This window comes from Gymnogyps californianus, chromosome 13 (genome assembly GCF_018139145.2).
Source record: "Gymnogyps californianus isolate 813 chromosome 13, ASM1813914v2, whole genome shotgun sequence".
NCBI classification, from domain to species: Eukaryota; Metazoa; Chordata; class Aves; order Accipitriformes; family Cathartidae; genus Gymnogyps; species Gymnogyps californianus.
This window is the reverse complement of record NC_059483.1, coordinates 20,445,224-20,463,726: the sequence shown is the minus strand read 5'-3', so window position 1 is coordinate 20,463,726 and position 18,503 is coordinate 20,445,224. Positions and strand designations below refer to the sequence as shown.

The 18,503-nt window shown below is 34.4% G+C and overlaps 2 protein-coding genes across 2 annotated transcripts in view; one reads left to right on the top strand and one right to left on the bottom strand.

Moving 5' to 3' along the window:
- The window catches only part of CENPP (centromere protein P), a 150,612-nt gene that overhangs the window by 63,942 nt on the left and 68,167 nt on the right, over nt 1-18,503 (top strand). The window lies entirely within an intron of this gene.
- On the bottom strand, nt 172-17,924 carry ASPN (asporin). The gene is made up of 9 exons (XM_050904469.1): nt 17,752-17,924; nt 13,101-13,146; nt 11,871-12,142; nt 9,836-9,948; nt 7,436-7,649; nt 6,943-7,053; nt 4,443-4,536; nt 2,637-2,775; nt 172-1,412 (listed from the first exon to the last, which is right to left on the bottom strand). Exons 3-9 carry the CDS (start codon nt 12,115-12,117, stop codon nt 1,215-1,217), a joined length of 1,116 nt encoding a protein of 371 aa, XP_050760426.1. The 5' UTR covers nt 12,118-12,142; nt 13,101-13,146; nt 17,752-17,924; the 3' UTR covers nt 172-1,214.

The following is an 18,503-nucleotide window of genomic DNA, read 5'->3' as shown; positions in this document are numbered from 1 at the left end:
TTGAATTTTTAACTTTGTGAAGAACAGCAGTGATAAATGATCCGCAAGGTATGTAGATTTGGAAAAAGGAAGAACAGAGAAAGTATCTAGAGAAGAGTCAGAAAGGTGTTTGGTTATAATCTCTGAATGTTTTGACATGACCTATCATGTAATCAAGTATACAAATGCAAGTATTCTTTAAGTTTATTTAATTTCTTTTGAATCCCAATAGCAAATATACACTAAATAGATATATAAAATATCCATTTTATACAGTACTGTCAGTATTGAGAATTCTATGTGCTGACCTACGTAAGAAGTCAGGGCAGTTGAGTTCCAGCTATCTGCTTGCATTCAGCAATTTTAAGGTACTTACATTAATGAGGGATTCTTAACCCGTGTGATGTCAAAATATAGAAGAGGAAAAAATTAAATGAAAAACATGATTACAATTGTTATAGATAAAAGAAAATGTTTGTGCTGGCCTAAAGGGAGTTTAACAATCATTCCTATTAAGCTTGAAGCATATGATAAATCTTGAATCCTACTTTTTAATGTTCAGAGTGCATCGAATTATATTGATAGCAAAACATTGAAGGACACTTCCCTGTTAAAGTTGCAAGAAAAAACCCAAAAACTTGTAAAGGTTTTTTGCATGTTAGTTCCTGATATGAAACCCACCTTTTTCCTCACTTAATAGATTATAAAACTATGTTCTAGTTTAGAGGCGAAAGACCTCACAATACCATACCTTTGCATTGCATCTTTGCTGTTTATCAAAAACGGCACAAGAAGTTCTCCTTGAAGTCTGATAATTTTTTTTTGCAACTTTTCTTACAACACTTTTTGGCAGAGGAAAAGGTCCTTACTGTGGAAAGAGTCACTTCCACTTCATTTTTAGAATTTATTTGAAAGAAAGAATATGTCAAAACTATGTGATTTAAGTAAAGAATTTAACATCTGTAATAGGAAACATCAAATGCGGTTTCCAGTTCCACTTCCAAGAGTCCTTCCATAAGATATAAAGGCTTTTGTTTAAATTATTCAAATGTAGGTTGAACATTGTCAAATAATACAATGGATCCTGCTAACATATTGTTTCTAATTAATTATCTCTGAAATAGTAAATACTTTGTAAACTGGTTAAATAGTGTAAAATTGGCATTTTTCTGCAAATTTCAAGTATTGTAGAACTGATTTGGACAAGTTGCTTTTTGAAATGACCAACTTTGATATCACTTGAGGAAATTTCCAAGTTGCACGCTGTTTCTGGCTAAAATGCAACGGAAAGTTGAAGGCTGAACCTCCCAGTACTTTACAGGATTATTGAAGAGGCTTATGCCACTGTATAACGCTTTCTTCTTTCTTCCTCTTGTTGGACAGAAATCATTCACTCCCAGTTTTGCAATATGATTAGAATGAAGGAAGACTACCTGCAGCAATAAGAAACAGTAAAATATAATAGTTAGTATGTAAATAGAAAAAATATCTAAACATTCATTGGCATATAGATAACTGAGGTTTGCTATAAGATCAGCTGGATGCAGACCTTAATAGTAACAGGAATTAAAAATTTGTGTTAAATCTTTAAAAAATGTCTCCCTCCTGCCACAGTCTCTCCCACAAAAAACAGTTTTATGGTATTTTATCAGTGTGTTGTTAGAATAATTGGACTCTATTCTCATGGAACGTTCTCCTAAAATGCAATTTTATATTCTCAGTATTGTATTCTCCCATAATGCAAATTTTCAGTGATTTAATACATTTTAAAATGTAGTCTCTAGGAAAGTTGATATTAGGAGAGGTTTGTTGGTGTGGTTATAGGAACAGATCAGTCTAATGCTGATATAGCTTAAATTAGTAAAAAAAACCCCAACATAAAAAAGGACTTGTGATAGTAGAGTTTAGAATTTAAGTAAAAGAATGTACATTGACAAAAGAATTCTCTTGGTTGTATATCTTATTTTACATTACATTGTAAGTTGATGTTTGGATTTGAGGAAAAAAAAATATATCTCAAAAGATTTTCCTTTAATTGGAAGTGAAATGGGAAGTGGAAATAAATGAAATTAAGAGGTAAAAGCTTTTACCAAATAGCTTATCATGTTCTCTGTCATCTATGCAATTCTTCATGTTTTCCCAAGCTTTGTTCTGCTCTGTATCCTAAGGTATATGTCATCTTATAAAACATAATTGATTTTAATTGCTATTCCAGAATTCAGGAAATAAATGTGTTTTAAAAGCATTTTATTGCACAGTTTATCTAGTTCTAAATACAAATTTTAAAGTCTTATCTCATAATTTCAGCCTCATAAATAATTTTCTTTGAATTTAAGGCTTTTCAGTGTAGGAATGGAAGAATTTCCGCTCTGGCTTGCTGATATGGAAACTATAATAAATCTGTAACAAACTTTCTGAAAACACTTTCTGGGTATTACATGTTGTTTTCCTTTTTTTTCCTAGGAAGTGTTCCTCCTGCTTGATCTTGTTTATTTCTTTAAGTACATATATGATTTCAGGTTTTCCTAGTATGAGAGTCATGTCAAAATATATGTGACAGTTAATTATGCTTTTTAATTATGTCCTAATCAGTATGACAGTGTGAAAGTCAAACAACTCGTAACTAGCAGAGCTTTCTATTCAGTTTAGTATATGACCTGCAGATATTTCAGTTCGGGTAATCCAGGAGGAACTTTCTTGAGCTTATTTTTTTCGAGATGAATTTCACGTATACTTGGTATGTTGGCAAAACTTCCATTTTCCACATCTTTGATTTTATTATTCCCAAGGCCTAGCCTAGAAATAGTACAAGGAACATTTAATTAAAAGATTAATTGAGATTCACAACAGCATTGAAGAGCATACTTTTTTTTAAGGTTTGAAATACACAGGAGTAGACATAGGGAAAAAAAGAACTGGGGAAGGAAGATAAAATCACGTGTGATAGGAAAAAAAACCCACCGTTGATCTAACAAATTTTTTTCTTAAATTAATCTCCACTTTAAAGGACAGCAGCTAGCCTGATGTGAGCAATTGTCCAGTTTTGCATGAAGTTTTTCTACTTTTACTGACAAGAGTTAAAATGATAAACATCAACCAATCTGCTTGTAAATGAAATCATGCCCTTTTATCAAGTAGTATAGCTACAAAGTATACTCACAGTAATAAAAAGTGGTGTTCTAATAAATAGCCAAAGACGAGCGAGTCTCGCAAAGGAACAGTTACATAGGTTAGTCAAAAACTATATTTTAAAAATAAGCAGGACTACCTTCTTTTCTACTTCCACATTTTCCTTAATTTAGGCCTTAGTTAGATTTTTTTGCTATAAGACTTCAGCCTGCATTGCTAGGAAGATGATTCGGAAGGTGGAGGCACAGGTCAGTTTGGAGTGCTCTTTTCACGCATCCTGCAATCCCCTTTTTCTCCTTTCTTTCTTAATTTCTTCAGAAACTGAAGTTGGTATCTAAATGCAGTTCAGTAGTTCCTCTTTGATAGTAGTTTCTATTACCAAATCCAAAATTCAGTGCTGCTCAGCCATATTTTCAGAGTACTTAACTGAGCTTTACAGAAAAAACTTCCTTCTTTTGTCCTACGTCAGTGATACATTCCTCAGAAACATGCATTTTTTTTTTTTTCTTTTTCTTAAACCCCATCACAGTTGGAAACAGTTATCAAGTTGTTTCCTTTACCAGCTACTGTATTCCTCTCAGGCTAGTTTTCAGGAGGTGAATTTATCTTCTCTTATAGTTTACCAGTTTTCCCCTGTGTTTGTATAAACAAGTCCCAAATTTCCCTTTTCATGCCATCCTTTTGTATTTTTCTTTGGGGTGTGTATGGAGTGTCTCCCTCCAGTACACTTAGGCCTCCCCTGGAATTAAAAAGCTATTATGACTCTTAAATCCTATAAATTTAGTTGCAAGAAAGGCATTCTGTTCCTAAAACAAAAATCAGTTGCCGTATACCTCATTTTGGGGGGTGATTTGTGAGATGAGTGACCAAGGAGTTAAAATGCCTGGGCCTGGCTAGAGAAGAATACTGAATACTGTTGATAAATAATGTGACCACAAAGGTTCATATATTCTGGGTATGAAAAATACATGCAATGCTTAATTGAGGCATATTACTACTAGCACATTAAGAGATATTCTATAAAAGCCACACTACATTACACAACACTCAGGTGCCATGAGGTAAGAATTTATGATGATTACATTTTGTAATCAGATGCTGTTCTTAACATACACTTCTGCTGCGAACTGTAGGCAAGACATGTAATAACGCTAATGTTTGCGGGGTTTTTTGGTTCTTTTTTTTTAAAGCTTGGTCTTATTTACAGCAGTTCTTACTAAAACACTTAAAAATTTTAATTCTCTTTTCTCCCATTAACAAGAGAAGTATCAAATAAGAGATCTTGCCAGGTCTGACCTTTTATCAAATAAAAGCATTCTGCATGGGAATTTTACCTTTGAAGATCTTTATACCGGTTAAAATCTTCAACTTCAATTGTTGTGATCTTATTGTCATCTAAATGAAGTTCTAGTAGACTGGAGGGCAATTCTGATGAAAAACAAATGCACAGTATGAGGAAAATAAGCCAACTTATTTTTGTTGGAATATTTATTATATTCCAAACAGCTTCTTTCCTTTATGTTTGGGATTGGGTGAAGAATCTTGGGGGGGTTGTCTGCATCAAAGAAATGGGTATTAGATACAAGTATGCTACTTTAAAAAAAAAAAACAAAAAACCAAAACTAAAATCATCATTTGGTTTAAAATAGTAACTTTTAAAAAAAAAAAAAATTAAGATCTGAAAGTGGATATGCTAATGTTTCAGGGTTCCAAAATTTGGTATAATTTTGCTAGCTTGCTTTATAACAGCTTTCATGTACTTTTGGTTAACCTGTCAAAGATGTAAATTGTATATTATATGCAATTACCTAACAGTTGGTAGTCAAAATCCTACTCCTGTGGAACCAGTGACAGTTTTTTGTAGATGCATATTTTCTTCCACACGATGTAACAATTGCACTATTATAGCTCCCAAGATGTGATCTGGAAAGGAAAGCTTTCAGAATTCTCTAAGCAAAATGAGGTATTTGGTACGCTCTTTCCTGTGCTGGTACGCAGAATGTTTTCTCATGTGGTACCACATAGTCCCAATTCAGAACTGCCAGTGAATGGACCAGGAGGTGGAGAATCTTTTTTACAATATCCGTTTAGTGAAGGCAGAGAAAGCTAGTCACAAGTTTGAATTTCTGTTTGCTGATCTTATGTTCAGTTTTACTAGCATCTGTCTAGATGGCACCCTGACACCAAGCAAGACAAACCACATGTTTCTGTTACTGATATGGCTTAGGAGAGCACTGCTCCCATTGCCATTGCAATTTGTTGTAGCATTACAATACTGAAGAAAAGTGGTATTCTTTACAATCTCTCTTTATGCCAGTTGACATGCTTTGGTGTTTGTTTGTTTGGGCTTTTTTCCAGTTTACATTCCAGTTTACAATTCTGTGTCTGAGTTACAGTATTAAGAGGGAACGCTACCCATTGGTCCATTCTAGATTTTAGGTGTGTTTTGTAAGTTACATTTTTTAAAATCTTTGTGTCATTATAACATTTGCAGATAGAAGGATCTACAAGCTTAGTAGAATGTGTTCAACATGAAATCCTGTTTGTTTATGATTTGTTTATGTATTTGACACCACAAATTGGACCTCATGCTGTGTTTCCTTATAGGAGATTTCTCTATAACAAAGACAAAATCTGAATCAGTTTATGTGTATTTTTTTTTTCTGCTAAGTGACAGGAGATGGTATTATGATAGAAGAATGTCTTTTTGTGTGTGTTGGGGAGTGTTACCATAGGCAGCCAGATAGTTTCTGATCTTAAAATTATCTGAACAATTGGGGTGAGCTGGTTTTGTTTGTTGTCGGGGTTTTTTTAGTGTTCTCTTCTACAGGGATGCTTTTGCATATATATCTGTTTACAAGAAGAGATTAAATTTAATAAGAAACAAGTTCTTTGTCTGAATGATCCAGAAATAAATATCTTAGGGGCCAACATTTAGTTTCCCTGTAAGTTAATGAATGATATAAGGTATTATGCTTTGTTTACTCCCTTTTTCTCTAAGCTAGTAGTTTTGAGCAGTTGAAAATCATGAGAATTTGGTTAAATACTACATTGACCTACAGAAAATGCAGGTAGAGTGTTGTACTGAGTTCCTTCGTGCTACTTTTTTGTGTGGAGGTCAGTGATTTGTAAAGTTAGTGTTTTAATTTATTGCTACCTCCAAATCACAAGTTAATTGTTTCATATGAAGGAGTGATTTAATTTTGTAGTGTGTTATGTTGAATTTAATTAAAAAGTTAGTAGTAAATTTTACTCAGCAAAACCCCATCAAAAGATGTATAAAATGCTATATTGGGTTTTGCGTTAAGGTGGTTACGTTGCAGAGCATATTTGAGCTACAGTCGCTTGAAACATTCAAAATTAAAGTTAGAAATTTTGGGATTTCATTTTAAATGCATAAAGGAAGTGGGAATTCTGTATCCCTTATGACCCAGATCAAATATCAGAGGATTTATCCCTTCTTTGTAAGGATTTTTGAGAGGCTGATATGAAAGATGTGACGTGACATCTTATTATGATTTTCTTCACATTGTTTCTCCTAAGAAGAGTCTCTAGATGACTCTGTGAGAGGAGGGGACCTCCTGAGAGGGAGAAGGCAGGAGAGGGGGCTGGAGAGTGAGCGTGTGTGCACTGTGTGTGCGTGCGTGTGCGTGGATGCACACTTTTGGGATGTAGAATTGGATACTAAGTACAAAAAGAAAAATAAGGTAGGAGGTGGTTTGGTAGTAATGAACAATACAAAATAGAATTTATGACCATTTTAATAATCATATAGATGTTAAAGCATTTTATTTAGGAGTATAGGTAAAATAGAAGAGGTAAAACAAAGCATACCTTTAGGAATTGAAGTTAGTTTAGCTTCTGCAATTCTTATATGATAGATATTTACTCCTTCGAAAGCCCCTGGCTCTATTCCATCATTGTTAAGAGGATTTGCACTCATTTCTGTCCAAAGGGGGAAAAAAAAAATATTTATGGCATAGGAATTTTGTGTATGTTAGACTAAGTTATAAACAGCTGATTTCATTTTATTTATGACTTCTGATGTTCTAAGCTTTAATTAATGTTTAGCTTTGATTACCTATTCTGAGGGGTGGAAGTCACAGCTTTCAGTGAATAAAGGCTGTCTATCTTGGCTTGCAGGGTTACCGGAAACTTAACCCATGTAGCAACTTCACATAGAAATTAAATCGTGAAAGATAGTTTCCACAGCATGGATATGTCTTTAAGAGGAAATTGCACGTTGGGGAAATGTTTGAATGAAGATTATATATAGTATGTTACATTTTTGATAAAGACATTTTCTTTCCTACTTAATTGGACTTACCTAAAACATGTAGAGACGTCATTCCTTTAAATATGTCCTTGTGGATTTTCGTAACCTTATTAGCATGAATTCTGAGCTCTGCTAAAGTTTTTGGTAGATTTGTTGGAATCTCAGTTAGCTGGTTATGGGACAAATACAGTCGTCGTAGCTTCTTTGTTGGTTGAAAGGCTTTTGGATGGATCTTGGATATTTTATTGTTGTTCAAGGCTAGTGTCTGTGAGATATGGGAAGAACAATACAAACAAAATTTCTTTTTACAGGAATGTTATGATTATGAATTTTAAGTAATGAATTTGATATATAATTTAACAATTAAGTATTTAAAATATTTTAGTTTTCCATCATATGAAACTTCAGCACTTTGTATATACTTTGGGCATTTCAATTGATTGTGAAAAACAAAAAAAGAACCTGGAAGCTGGAGCATCAACTAGAAGGTAGAGAAAAACTAGTCAGAGCTGACAAGGTGCCAGTGGATAATGAGAAGAATTGGCAAAACAGTATGTTTGTCTTCATGTATTTTGTAGGATTGTATGGAGGTTATATTCTTTCATGTTGTTGTTGTTGTTGTTCTATAATGCAGACAAGTTCTCAAAACTCAGAATTTCATCTTTTATTTCAGCATAATGCTGCAAAATAAAAGTCAGGTTTTTAATCTGAATTTCTTAAAAGTTAATGTCTGTATACGACTGACACACATGAATTTATATCTAATTTGCCATAATTTTTCAACTTCTGTGAATTTAAGTGTCTCCTGTACAGTACACTAGTCCTTTTTTGGGACAATTTTTTGTTCTTGGTTGCTATGTGTTATCAGAGAACTTGTAATGAGTTACTACAGACAACAAAATGAGTTATCTGAAATTACTTTGCGTGTCAAATCACATCTCTGCATTTCCATACCTAGACTATTCATTTTTGTTCCTTTTTTACTTTTTTGAGCTGCTGGTAAGTCATCTGCTGTCTGGAATCGTGCAAAAAAAAAAAAAAAGTAGAGCAAAACAGAGTTAATCTTTATTTTCCCAGAAAAAATGAGGATGGCTTAAGGAAATAAACAGGAAATGCTCCTTCCTAATCCAAGTTGCCATCTGTGCCTTTGCTAAGTAGACTAGTACTCAGACAAGCTGTACAAAGTAAACTTTGCTTTCAGTAAAAATTTGTTAGGCCTTGCCACAGATTAACTGATGAGAAAAATCAAAACAGCTCAGCGTTTTCAGTTATCACATAATTAAGTGGTGACTCTAATATATAATGTGGTGGTTGCTGATGTATTCCAGTGACTTTCTCAGTCATTGGAGGTTAGTTTCTATAAGATCTTTTATACTGAATATAAACCACAGTTAGTGTGTTTACCCCTAACTTGCTGGTAAGAGCATTCTGTACCCAGACACGAGACACTTAAGGGGAATTGGAAACACTTTGTTGCAAACAATGAATTTATATGGTTCCTATTTTTTCTATCCTAGCTTAACCCATAATAATTAACAAGCTCATTCATAAATACTTAGATCCAGTAAATTTTCAGTTCTTGCTCAGAAACCAAATACAACTGAGAAGGATTTGTTTTATGTTAGTTTAATGTGTGTTTCATGTCTTTCTAATGTGGAATAGAATGTTGTTAATTTGCTATAACTTGTGGAACAGATTTGTCATTTTTACAATGAAAACTTTAAAATTGTCAATATTCGTTGGTACTGGATCTAGAGTGACATCTTATGGAAATAAGTATTCCAAAACAGATTTAGTCTACCTTTCCAGGCCTCTGAGACTCTCTTATTTTCTTTCATTATAAAAAGGGATTATTGTGTACTGTAAATATCTAGTTTTATCAGTTGCCAGTGATACTTATTTTAAAGCCTGTCTCTACGCGCATACTTGAGTATGTTAAAAAATAGTAGTAAAGCACCTGACTTTTTCAGTAATTCAGCGTTGGTCTGTTTTCTGTTAAGGTCAATTGGATTTGTAATATTAGTTGCCGTTGTATGTGTTAGCTGTATGCTGTGTGCTTTTAAAAATACCCTCAGGAAATATCGTTCTAGTTCTCCTGTGAGATTAAGTTCTTTCTGCTATTTTACAACTAAGCAGATAAAAAAGGAGCACATGTCTTGCAGCCTTTAAAATGTAAGGAATGTTTCTATGCATGCTAAGGACTGAAGAAATCTTGAGGATCTTTTTGGTGAGATACATATGGTACATTTTCTGGATGTTGTAGAAAGTAGCATAGTTCTTACAGCTCAAAGAAATTTGGTTCTTACTATGTGGGAGCAGTCAGATATGCAGGTGTTAGACTGTGTTTTTATGGATACTCTTGGAGAAGAAAAATACCATTTGTATTTTAAAAGTATCACAATATTTCAGATTGCTAAATAAGATTTCAAACTTGGAAAATAGCAAGCTTACATAAAGTGATGTGAGTCCTCGGAGATCGTTTTCCTTGACCTCTTTAATTTTGTTGTTTTGAAGGTCAATCATACGAGTATCTGGTGGAATGTTGCGAGGTATTGATGTCAAACCTATTTAAGTATGTGACATAAACAGAAACATTATGTGCCTGTATATAAGTCCAAAGAAATTAACTGCTAAACAGCAAAACACAGTAAGATTGTTGATGATTATGATGGGAAAGAAAATACGAACAGCCATAAAGCAAAGGACAGAAGGGAGTATTCGATAATGAGAGGAACTAATTATGTAAGAATGTATGACAAAAATGCGTGGATAGTTTCAGGGGGACCTGCTGCTACCACTGACCATGCAAAGCTTGAATGGAGTGGTCATTACAGATTCTTTGCATCTGTGAAATAAGCAGCCTCAGAGCACGGGTTATTCTACAGGGAAACTGTTTAAGTCCCTGGAGAAAGCAGCCCTTGGAGAATCTGGGGCTGTGGTTCTGTATTGAGGAACAGGGCTGTTGCAGTGGCTTTAAGGGATTTCTGCTCAGTGCTTGAATGCTCCTTTCTACCTCTGCACTGCCCTATCCATTGTACTGGCACGGTTGCTTATATAGCCATACAGTTAACATCAGGGCTGAGAAATGTGTTCTTGGTGCACACGTACAAAGGATGGTCTGCCAGCTGCCAGTTCACTGTTCTGTTACAAAAACACTTCAGTTCATGCCATCTGAGATTCTGAATTAGCAGAGGAGACTAGCAAGGAATAGTAACTTTCTTTTCAGTGGAAATGCTGATGCATCAAATGCTAAATTCTGGTCCAGTTTATTAACAATTATTCCATAATTAATAGGTTATTTAAAGATGAAGTCTCTTAATAGGGGTTTTTTCTACATGTGAACTTAAGTAAAGCGGTTTGCAATCTGTAGACCAGATGCAATAACCACAGTTTACTGCTGTCAGCAAAAGTTTATTTTGATTCCTTAAAATGACGCATTTTAAAAAAAACCCAGCAATTTATGTATTGACTCAATGTTTCTAAGACATGAGGAGTCTAGGATTAAGTTTAGGATGGTGGCAGAGCTGTGATGAGAACGAATGTCATTGTCACTGTGCTAGTGGCAGGAGCATAGTCCTTTGATTACCTTGAATCATGGGAAAATGTCAATGAACACTAATTCAAATTGGCACGATTAATAATGAATTCATATTTAGGGACTAGTATGTATCTGCAACAGTGACAGTAGCAGATTTTCCTTTGGTTAAAATGTTACCAGTGATGTGCACTTTAATGGAAGTTAAGCTGAGCAAATAGTTTGTATCCCATTTATGTGCTTGCGTTAAACTTCCTTGTGGTTGATTTATGGCCTATTTTTCCTTTGTTATGTTTTCTTGTCATTTAACCTGTTGCTTTGTAGTTGTGAATGAAGTACTTCTTTAGCCGTAGTCTTTTTTTTGAGAGGGGACTAATAGCTTGTCTAATGCAAACGGAAGATACAGCGAACTTTTGTGCGATGCAGCAAACTTTTGTGCTCTTCTGTTTGGATATAACTTCATGCAAGTAAAAGAAACAGGAGAAAGTGTAAGCTAAAATGTAAATATTAAGTATTTTCACATTCTGTGATTGTTCTTTTAGTGGATAAAAAGCTGTGCAGATTATGAGGTACTTACTAACCCCAATCAGTATTCAGTTAAATAGTTCTACAGTTGTTACATATTCTAAATGCCTTTCCATTCTATGTTGTTATCAGTAGAAGTCATTGCTAATGGAAGGTGGCTATAGCAGCTTATTAATTTTCTAAACTGATGCACATGAACTGGGAAAACATTTATGTTGTAAAAAGTGCTGGACACAAATTAGTTGCTGGACACGAATTAGATATGGTTTGCAAGCCTAATGGAAAAAATGTAAGCTCCTTTCAAAAATGACTAGTACAGGAATATGTGCATGTGTGCAATTTGTGGAGCTGTAGAATTCATCTTTTAAAAGGCAAATCCTCAAAAGGAGAGTCCAGTGGAGAACAGACACACAAATTCATTCTTACCTAGGTCAGAGCAATGAACAACTCTCACATAGCACTGGCATCCGAAGGGGCATATTGGGAATAGATCAAAAGGAATTAGTGGCATAATTGGTTCAGTGGTTGGAAATAGAGAATTGTCATCGTCGTCATCATCATCATCATCTTCCATATCTTGGAGCATCATATTCTTTAGTGTAAAATATGAAGGACCAATGAGAGGTTTGGCAGAGCACAAAGCCAAGAAGAGGAGGAGTGTGTATTCTTTCATATCTTCTTAATCAGGATAGCCAATCCTGAAGAGGAAAGTGAAGAGGAAAGTAAACAAACAAACAAAAAACCCCAAACACGAGAATCAGTGAATGTGAAACAGCAAATAAAAGTATTGAAATTTTTACTTCACTCACTGCTATAGTCTCCGGTCCTGAAAAATGGTCTGTTATGAATATTACGATTTAATTAGTATATGAAGGATGTATCATATAAAAATAGTCTTTAAAATATAAATTATTATTATAAATTATATATAATAATAATATTATTAAAATATTATTTAAGTGAAATTCATTAGACATTAAAGTGATATCACTCTTTTTTAGTTGAGTTTAAAAAATAGTATCATCATTTGCTTCAAGCTTTGAAGTGTAATTTTTGTAGTAAATTTTACCAGAATTTGGAATTGGATTTATTTTATTCATTCTTGATGAAAAAATATTTTTTAATGGGATACATGGGCATATGTGCATTGCTTATATCTAGAAAATTGGGAAATACATGATTAGCAATGCATAAAATGCGATCATCAGGATACTCCCTAAACACTTGTTATTCTACTCCCTATACACTTCTAATTAAACTCTTCTTATTGTAATCTGGAAAAATAGATAGTTTTCAGTCCTGACAACAGCTTTTCCCATATTCCAGTCATTTGTTTATTACTGCTATTGATAGAAGTTCACCTCTGTATGCAAGCACATTTGTATTGAATTTTATTTGATGAAGGCTCTTTTCTCTGACAAGGGCTTGCAGGTTATGAATCTGTGTCGTTTGAAATCAGTAACTTAAATTACATCCAGAAAAAAGCTGGAAGCCAATACTTTTGTGTGCATAATTTTTCAATAAACATAGTTTTTTTTCAACCTAGCGTTGTCGTCATAGGACCTGTACATGATAGCTAGGCAGCTAGCTGATAGGAGATGAAAATGCGCCGTGCTTGAATTTAATGCCATAAAACCCATTAGCTTTCTAAATTACCTGTAACTTGAAAGTATCTTTCTTGTGTAATTGAAGGTCCTTCGGTCTGGAAGACAGAAAGATGTTGGATCAGTTAGGGCACCTTCAAAGCAGAAAGCCCCATGTCAGCTACAATTATTTTTTCCTGATGTTATTGAGAAGAATATACAAGTTACAAAGGACTTAAAAAGTAGATTTGTCTTTAGAAAAATGTGGCAGATTCTGTCTCATTACAGCTGTTCATTCAATTTCATTCTGCTGCTTTGAGTTCTAAGTTTACCGGATTTCTTTTGGCCACACCTGACTGGGAAAACCAGAAGTCCAGTCCTACAGTATACTGTGTTACCTAAGTAATGATGATCCATAGGTCGAAACCCTTAGATATTTTCTACATATTCTGGTTTTATTCTAAAGATTGTTTTATTGACCAAATACTCCTACAAAACTAGACACAAGGGAAAACAGACATAGTAAGAATTGCCATGGGATGTTTTGCAACTCTATGAGAAAAGACTGTAAATTCAGCCCTCAGCTCTACATTGTTCCCCTCTGAAGCCCAATTCTGGAAGTCGTTTGGATCCTACAGTACGCTGTGCAAACCAAGAGGGGCTGCTGTAAATTTTATTATGCTTATCCTGTTTATAAAAATGTTTCTATTTAGACTATCATAGCCCTCTTAGGGAAACACTAAATGGATGTCAATTCTTGTTTGATCACCTAATTAAATGCTTGCTGATCTGTTTATAGCTGAAAAATGCCTTTAGGTAGGCATTTTGTCATTGGTCCTCAATCACAGGAAAAGGAGTACATTGGTTTGTACAAGGGTGTTGACTTGGCTTATTCAAAATTCTGAGTTTTTGTTTGTATTGCTTTTCTCTGTACAAGGTCATTTTGATGTTTCTTGTATATGGTTCTTAACAGCATTAAAATGCTGTGTATTGTATACATTGCTACTACTGTAACTATGTTTCAGGGTGTATAAAAAGAAAAAAGCTAACAGTATTTAGATTACATAAAACTCAGCCTTTTGAAAAAATGCAGTGACTCCTTCCCCCAAATATGTGTCTGAAAACAGAAGCACAATATACTTTGTATCTTGCAGGTGTGCAGCATATAACTGTAAGTTTAATATTTATTGTAATCTTCAAGTTGCATGCTCATTTGAGTAGTGTGTATATCTTTTACTGATTTAACAATCTCTTAAAAGAATCTTCACATATATTTTTCCCATATATTTTCCTTTGTGTTCAAAATAATGTTCTCTTTCAATGCTCCTAGAAAGAATTTTATAGTTGTACTTGCAATCCTATATAATGTGTTTTCTTGAAAGAATCTTTGAATGTAAACAGTGCTGGGAACAAGATGTGGAACCTACGTTTGTTTGGAGAGAATTGTGGTCATGTCTAGCTGTACACTTTTGGAATATTTGGCCCTTTCAATCTTGTATTTCAGCTTCAGCAAAACAGTCAAAATGTTCAATACTTTAGTCATATCATTAATTAGGAGATGAGGAGTTTGAAGCCTTTCAGACTTCTGAGTTTCCTTATTCTTGGACAAGTGCTTTAATGGCTGAGTTTTCACAGATGGGCACTCGGGCTGGTTGTCTTCCCCTGGCTGCTTACATATTAAGTGACAAAACGCTCTGTGCTTTATTCAGTGGCGGTGTACAATTTCTGCATGTAGGACATCAAGCATCGTAGCATGTATCATGTCTTGGGACATCTAGTTTCTGAGTCCCTGCTGACTTCTATTTGTGATAGGCACTGGATGTATAGTTTTACTGTATCTAAAAGATAATCTTTCACATACGTTCCTGAAATGTTCTTCTGGATCTGGTGCTAGGAAGTTGTCTTATGAAACAATTTAAAAATCTGTTTCCACACTTGCACCTGTAGCAAATGGATTGCACATTTCCTTTCAGATATTCAAAACAGTAATTATGATTTCAGACTATGAAAAGATTGAGGCTGTGATTGGAGTAGTGGCCAATTTGAACTCTTGAAAAACATGCGTTGTTCACAAACAGTTCTAGAAAAGTAGTGTTGAATTAAGTCATCGATGACATATATTAGTCCTGTGAGTTAAATCTCATGAGAACAAGTCCCTTTACAGATGGCAGCCTGAGTTGTGATACCCTTTTTTTTTTTTTTTTTTTTTTTTTTTTAAAAAGAAGGAGAAAAAGCCCGTGCTTCATCTTCCCATTTTGCCATTAGGAAATCCTTATTGCTAATAGGCTTTGTAGTTAGGGGTGGTAATCAAGTTTGACTCCAGGTTTGCATTGGCCAAAGAACTGCCAAAGAATGGATTCCAAAGAACTGGATTTTATGGAGGTTTTTAATTTTTTTTTTCCTGGCTGAGGTTTTGAGTTTCCCAGTAAACAGATGTTGATACGTCTCTGTAGAAATGCTCTGACTCTGCAGCTCATCTCAAAGAACTTATACAAACTTTCTGCATACTTAAACTTCAAGACTAAGAGAATTAAAGGAAAATGGAAGCCTAAAATCCAAGATCCTAGTGATCTTTCTGGAAATACTTTAATTATTTTATCATGAGAATTTTATGAAATATTTAATTGTTTCAGAAAGTACAGTTCATGAATACAGCTGTACTAATGGTCCACTGCTGCCACTTGAGGCTGGTTCTGCTCCCAGGTACATACTTTCAGTTCTCTCATACCAGCTCTTCCACTCAGGCTGTTCACTGAGCTGATTGAAGTCACTAAACCAGCATAAAACTAATGTGAGCAAGAAAAAAAACCCAACACATTCTTTCCGGGCGAACAAACTGAATCAGTCTGAGTATCAGAGCCAGCACAAAGGAATGGGTGGAACAGCCTGGTTTAGGGGGATGGAACATTAAACGGAAAGAGAGGGAAGGAGAAGAGGTGGGACAGCAATTCTTGACATGTGCAAGCTGTTAGACAGGCTCAGCTTCTGTTGAATAGTACCCTGAACAGACGATTATTGCTTGGACAAAGTCTGGCCTTGTCCATTCTCATTTTTACAGACCAGAACATTGAAGATGGGTTTGAGAAAGAGTGTAGTGAATTCAAGGCGGGCTCATGTACTTCTTCATTACACCTTCTTTGTAGCAATCCTACTTATCCTTCAGTACAAAAAGCTTCTGAATAGCACCTTTTCACTGGAACACTAGCCACCCCGAAGTGAGGTAATTGAATGTGGAGAGTACGCTTTACATGTAGAGTTGCTGTAAGGCTGACTTTCTTTCCTGTAGTATGTAACAATCCTAAAATCACTGTACTAATTGTTTGGGGCATACTTATCCTCACTAATGTGATCTTTACCAAAACTCATTGCCAAACAGCATTTGGAAGATAGGAACTTTTTATGCTGTTAGTTTAGGATAATACTTACCATTTATAACTAATGAAATGCAGGTGATGTCACAGTATGTTAATATGATTAAAACCTTTTAGAGATTGTGTGGAAAATTCCCACGTAAGTGTGCAATAGTTCTGTGACATGAAAATTCTAAACATGAATTATGGGAAGAAAAACACTTTCTATGAGGATAGAAGTTATGTTGTTAGTATGGGATGTGTGCATTTAAAAAAAAAAAAAAAAAGAAAAAGGAATAAGTCTGGATTTCTTGGCAGTTGCATGCCAGTCCTGCAGCATGTGGTCTTTGTTGTCTTACCAGTTACGACACTGAAGGAGTTAATAGGTAAAGTTTTAAGACTTAAAAAGACTCTAAATTATATTTAGAAATCACTTCTGTTACCAGTGTACGGAGGCGAATTTCCTATGGCATTGTTTCTGAAAAGGAAATGTTTAAATGACACAGTGGTGGTCTTTACAGAGGCAAAGAAAAATCCCTGTGTTCATTAATAACACAAATCATTGCACCATGCACAGATTTTGTCCAAAGAAAGGCAAGACCATAGCTGTTTTCAAAGCTATATTTAAAAATAGTTCTGGTTCTATTAGTCATTGTCCCATTCCAGAAATAAAAGGAGTTTATGTTTAACTCTTTGTCTACTCTACTGTTTTACTTAAATTGCTTAAGAAAAACAGGAGGAAATTTTTTGGTCAGTAAGACTGCTGAAGAAATGATTCAGTGTTGAGAAATAGTCCAATATTAAAGTTATGTAGTATAATGATGAATAGCATGTTTACTCTCTAAACATGACTTATTTTGTATTTATTTTTTATGGAAAACTGCTTGACTCTTGTGTGTTACTGAATATGATGTATGAGCTTTTTTAGGCTGTAGCTCATCTACAGTTCACTCTTTCATGTGTCGTTTTTAATTACTTTGCTGATACCTACTTTAAAAAAACCCCAACTTGAATACCAAATTACAGAAAGTTAACACTGAGTTGTAACTGTAAGAACTGCTATAATTGTAGGATAGATTTTCATAGAATTTAATAATTGAGAAAAAAAATTATTGTCAGTTGTTAAGTCTTTCTGACAAGTCTTTCTTTAATAGTTAAATAATTCACTGCAGCTTTTTTTTTGCTTTGCAGCTCAGATGTAGTAAATACAGAATTATTTCAGCTGCAAAGTAGATTTTTCAGATGCTCCATAAAAAAAGTGGTACTTCTAACTCTAAATTACCTGACATTATTAATCTGCACATAGTGACTGACAACCTGTGACTTAATTCTTTATTGCTATTTATATAGAATAGGTATTCAAACTGGACATACCTTGCAAGTTTGATAGTTCTTCTGGAAGCACTGTGATAATCCACCTGAGATCTTTATGTCCAGTTATTTCATATTAAAAAAAAAATAGAGAAAAAGGAAGTTAGGCTGAGTTCTGTGAAATGGAAAGTAAATATAAAGAAAAATTCCACTTCCAAATTTCTTGATCCTCCTGGCACCGTGGGTGATACCAGAGTAAAGTGCTGCTTCAGATTAGCCCATCTTAGTACTGAAGAATGATATTAAGATGACTTGTTACCACTCATATGTTTTTCATCACTGCCTGTATTACAGCCAAAACTTCTGGCTTAACTCTAGACGTCTAGTGGAAGACTTTGTAAAACCTGTAGTTTAATAATAGTTGACATCAGGCCATTGGAAGTACAGTGAGGTCCATTTCAGGTCATTCCTGCTATGGAATCACACTTATTTATGATTTCATTAGCCACTGTTCTTTAAAAAATGTGACTTGAATAAAAGTATAAAACCTTAGCCATTGGCAGAGTAAACCAATAGCCTATAGTGATCAGCATGATGCCAAAGCTTTCTAAAGTTATAAAATTAGGACTTTGTGTAGTTATGTATAAATTCTACCTCTTGCTTTCAGTAGACAACTATCTGGCTGGGGAAGATGGTTCAAGAATGTAAAATGTAGATCAGATTTCATTAGTCAATATAGTTAATTTATTTCTCTTGTGTATGAGAAATAAAGCATATCTTTTATTTAAAACAGAGACAGTGTTTGCAATATTCTG

Bases quoted from the DNA above. Each gene is read 5' to 3' on its own strand.
- ASPN (XM_050904469.1), bottom strand. From the start codon at position 12,117: ATGAAAGAATACACACTCCTCCTCTTCTTGGCTTTGTGCTCTGCCAAA. The intron at 7,054-7,435 runs GTAAGTCCAATT...CCCTTTGGACAG, and splicing joins GACGTCTCTACATGTTTTAG to AAATGAGTGCAAATCCTCTT. The intron at 1,413-2,636 runs GTCATATACTAA...TTATTGCTGCAG, and splicing joins CCGAACTGAAATATCTGCAG to GTAGTCTTCCTTCATTCTAA.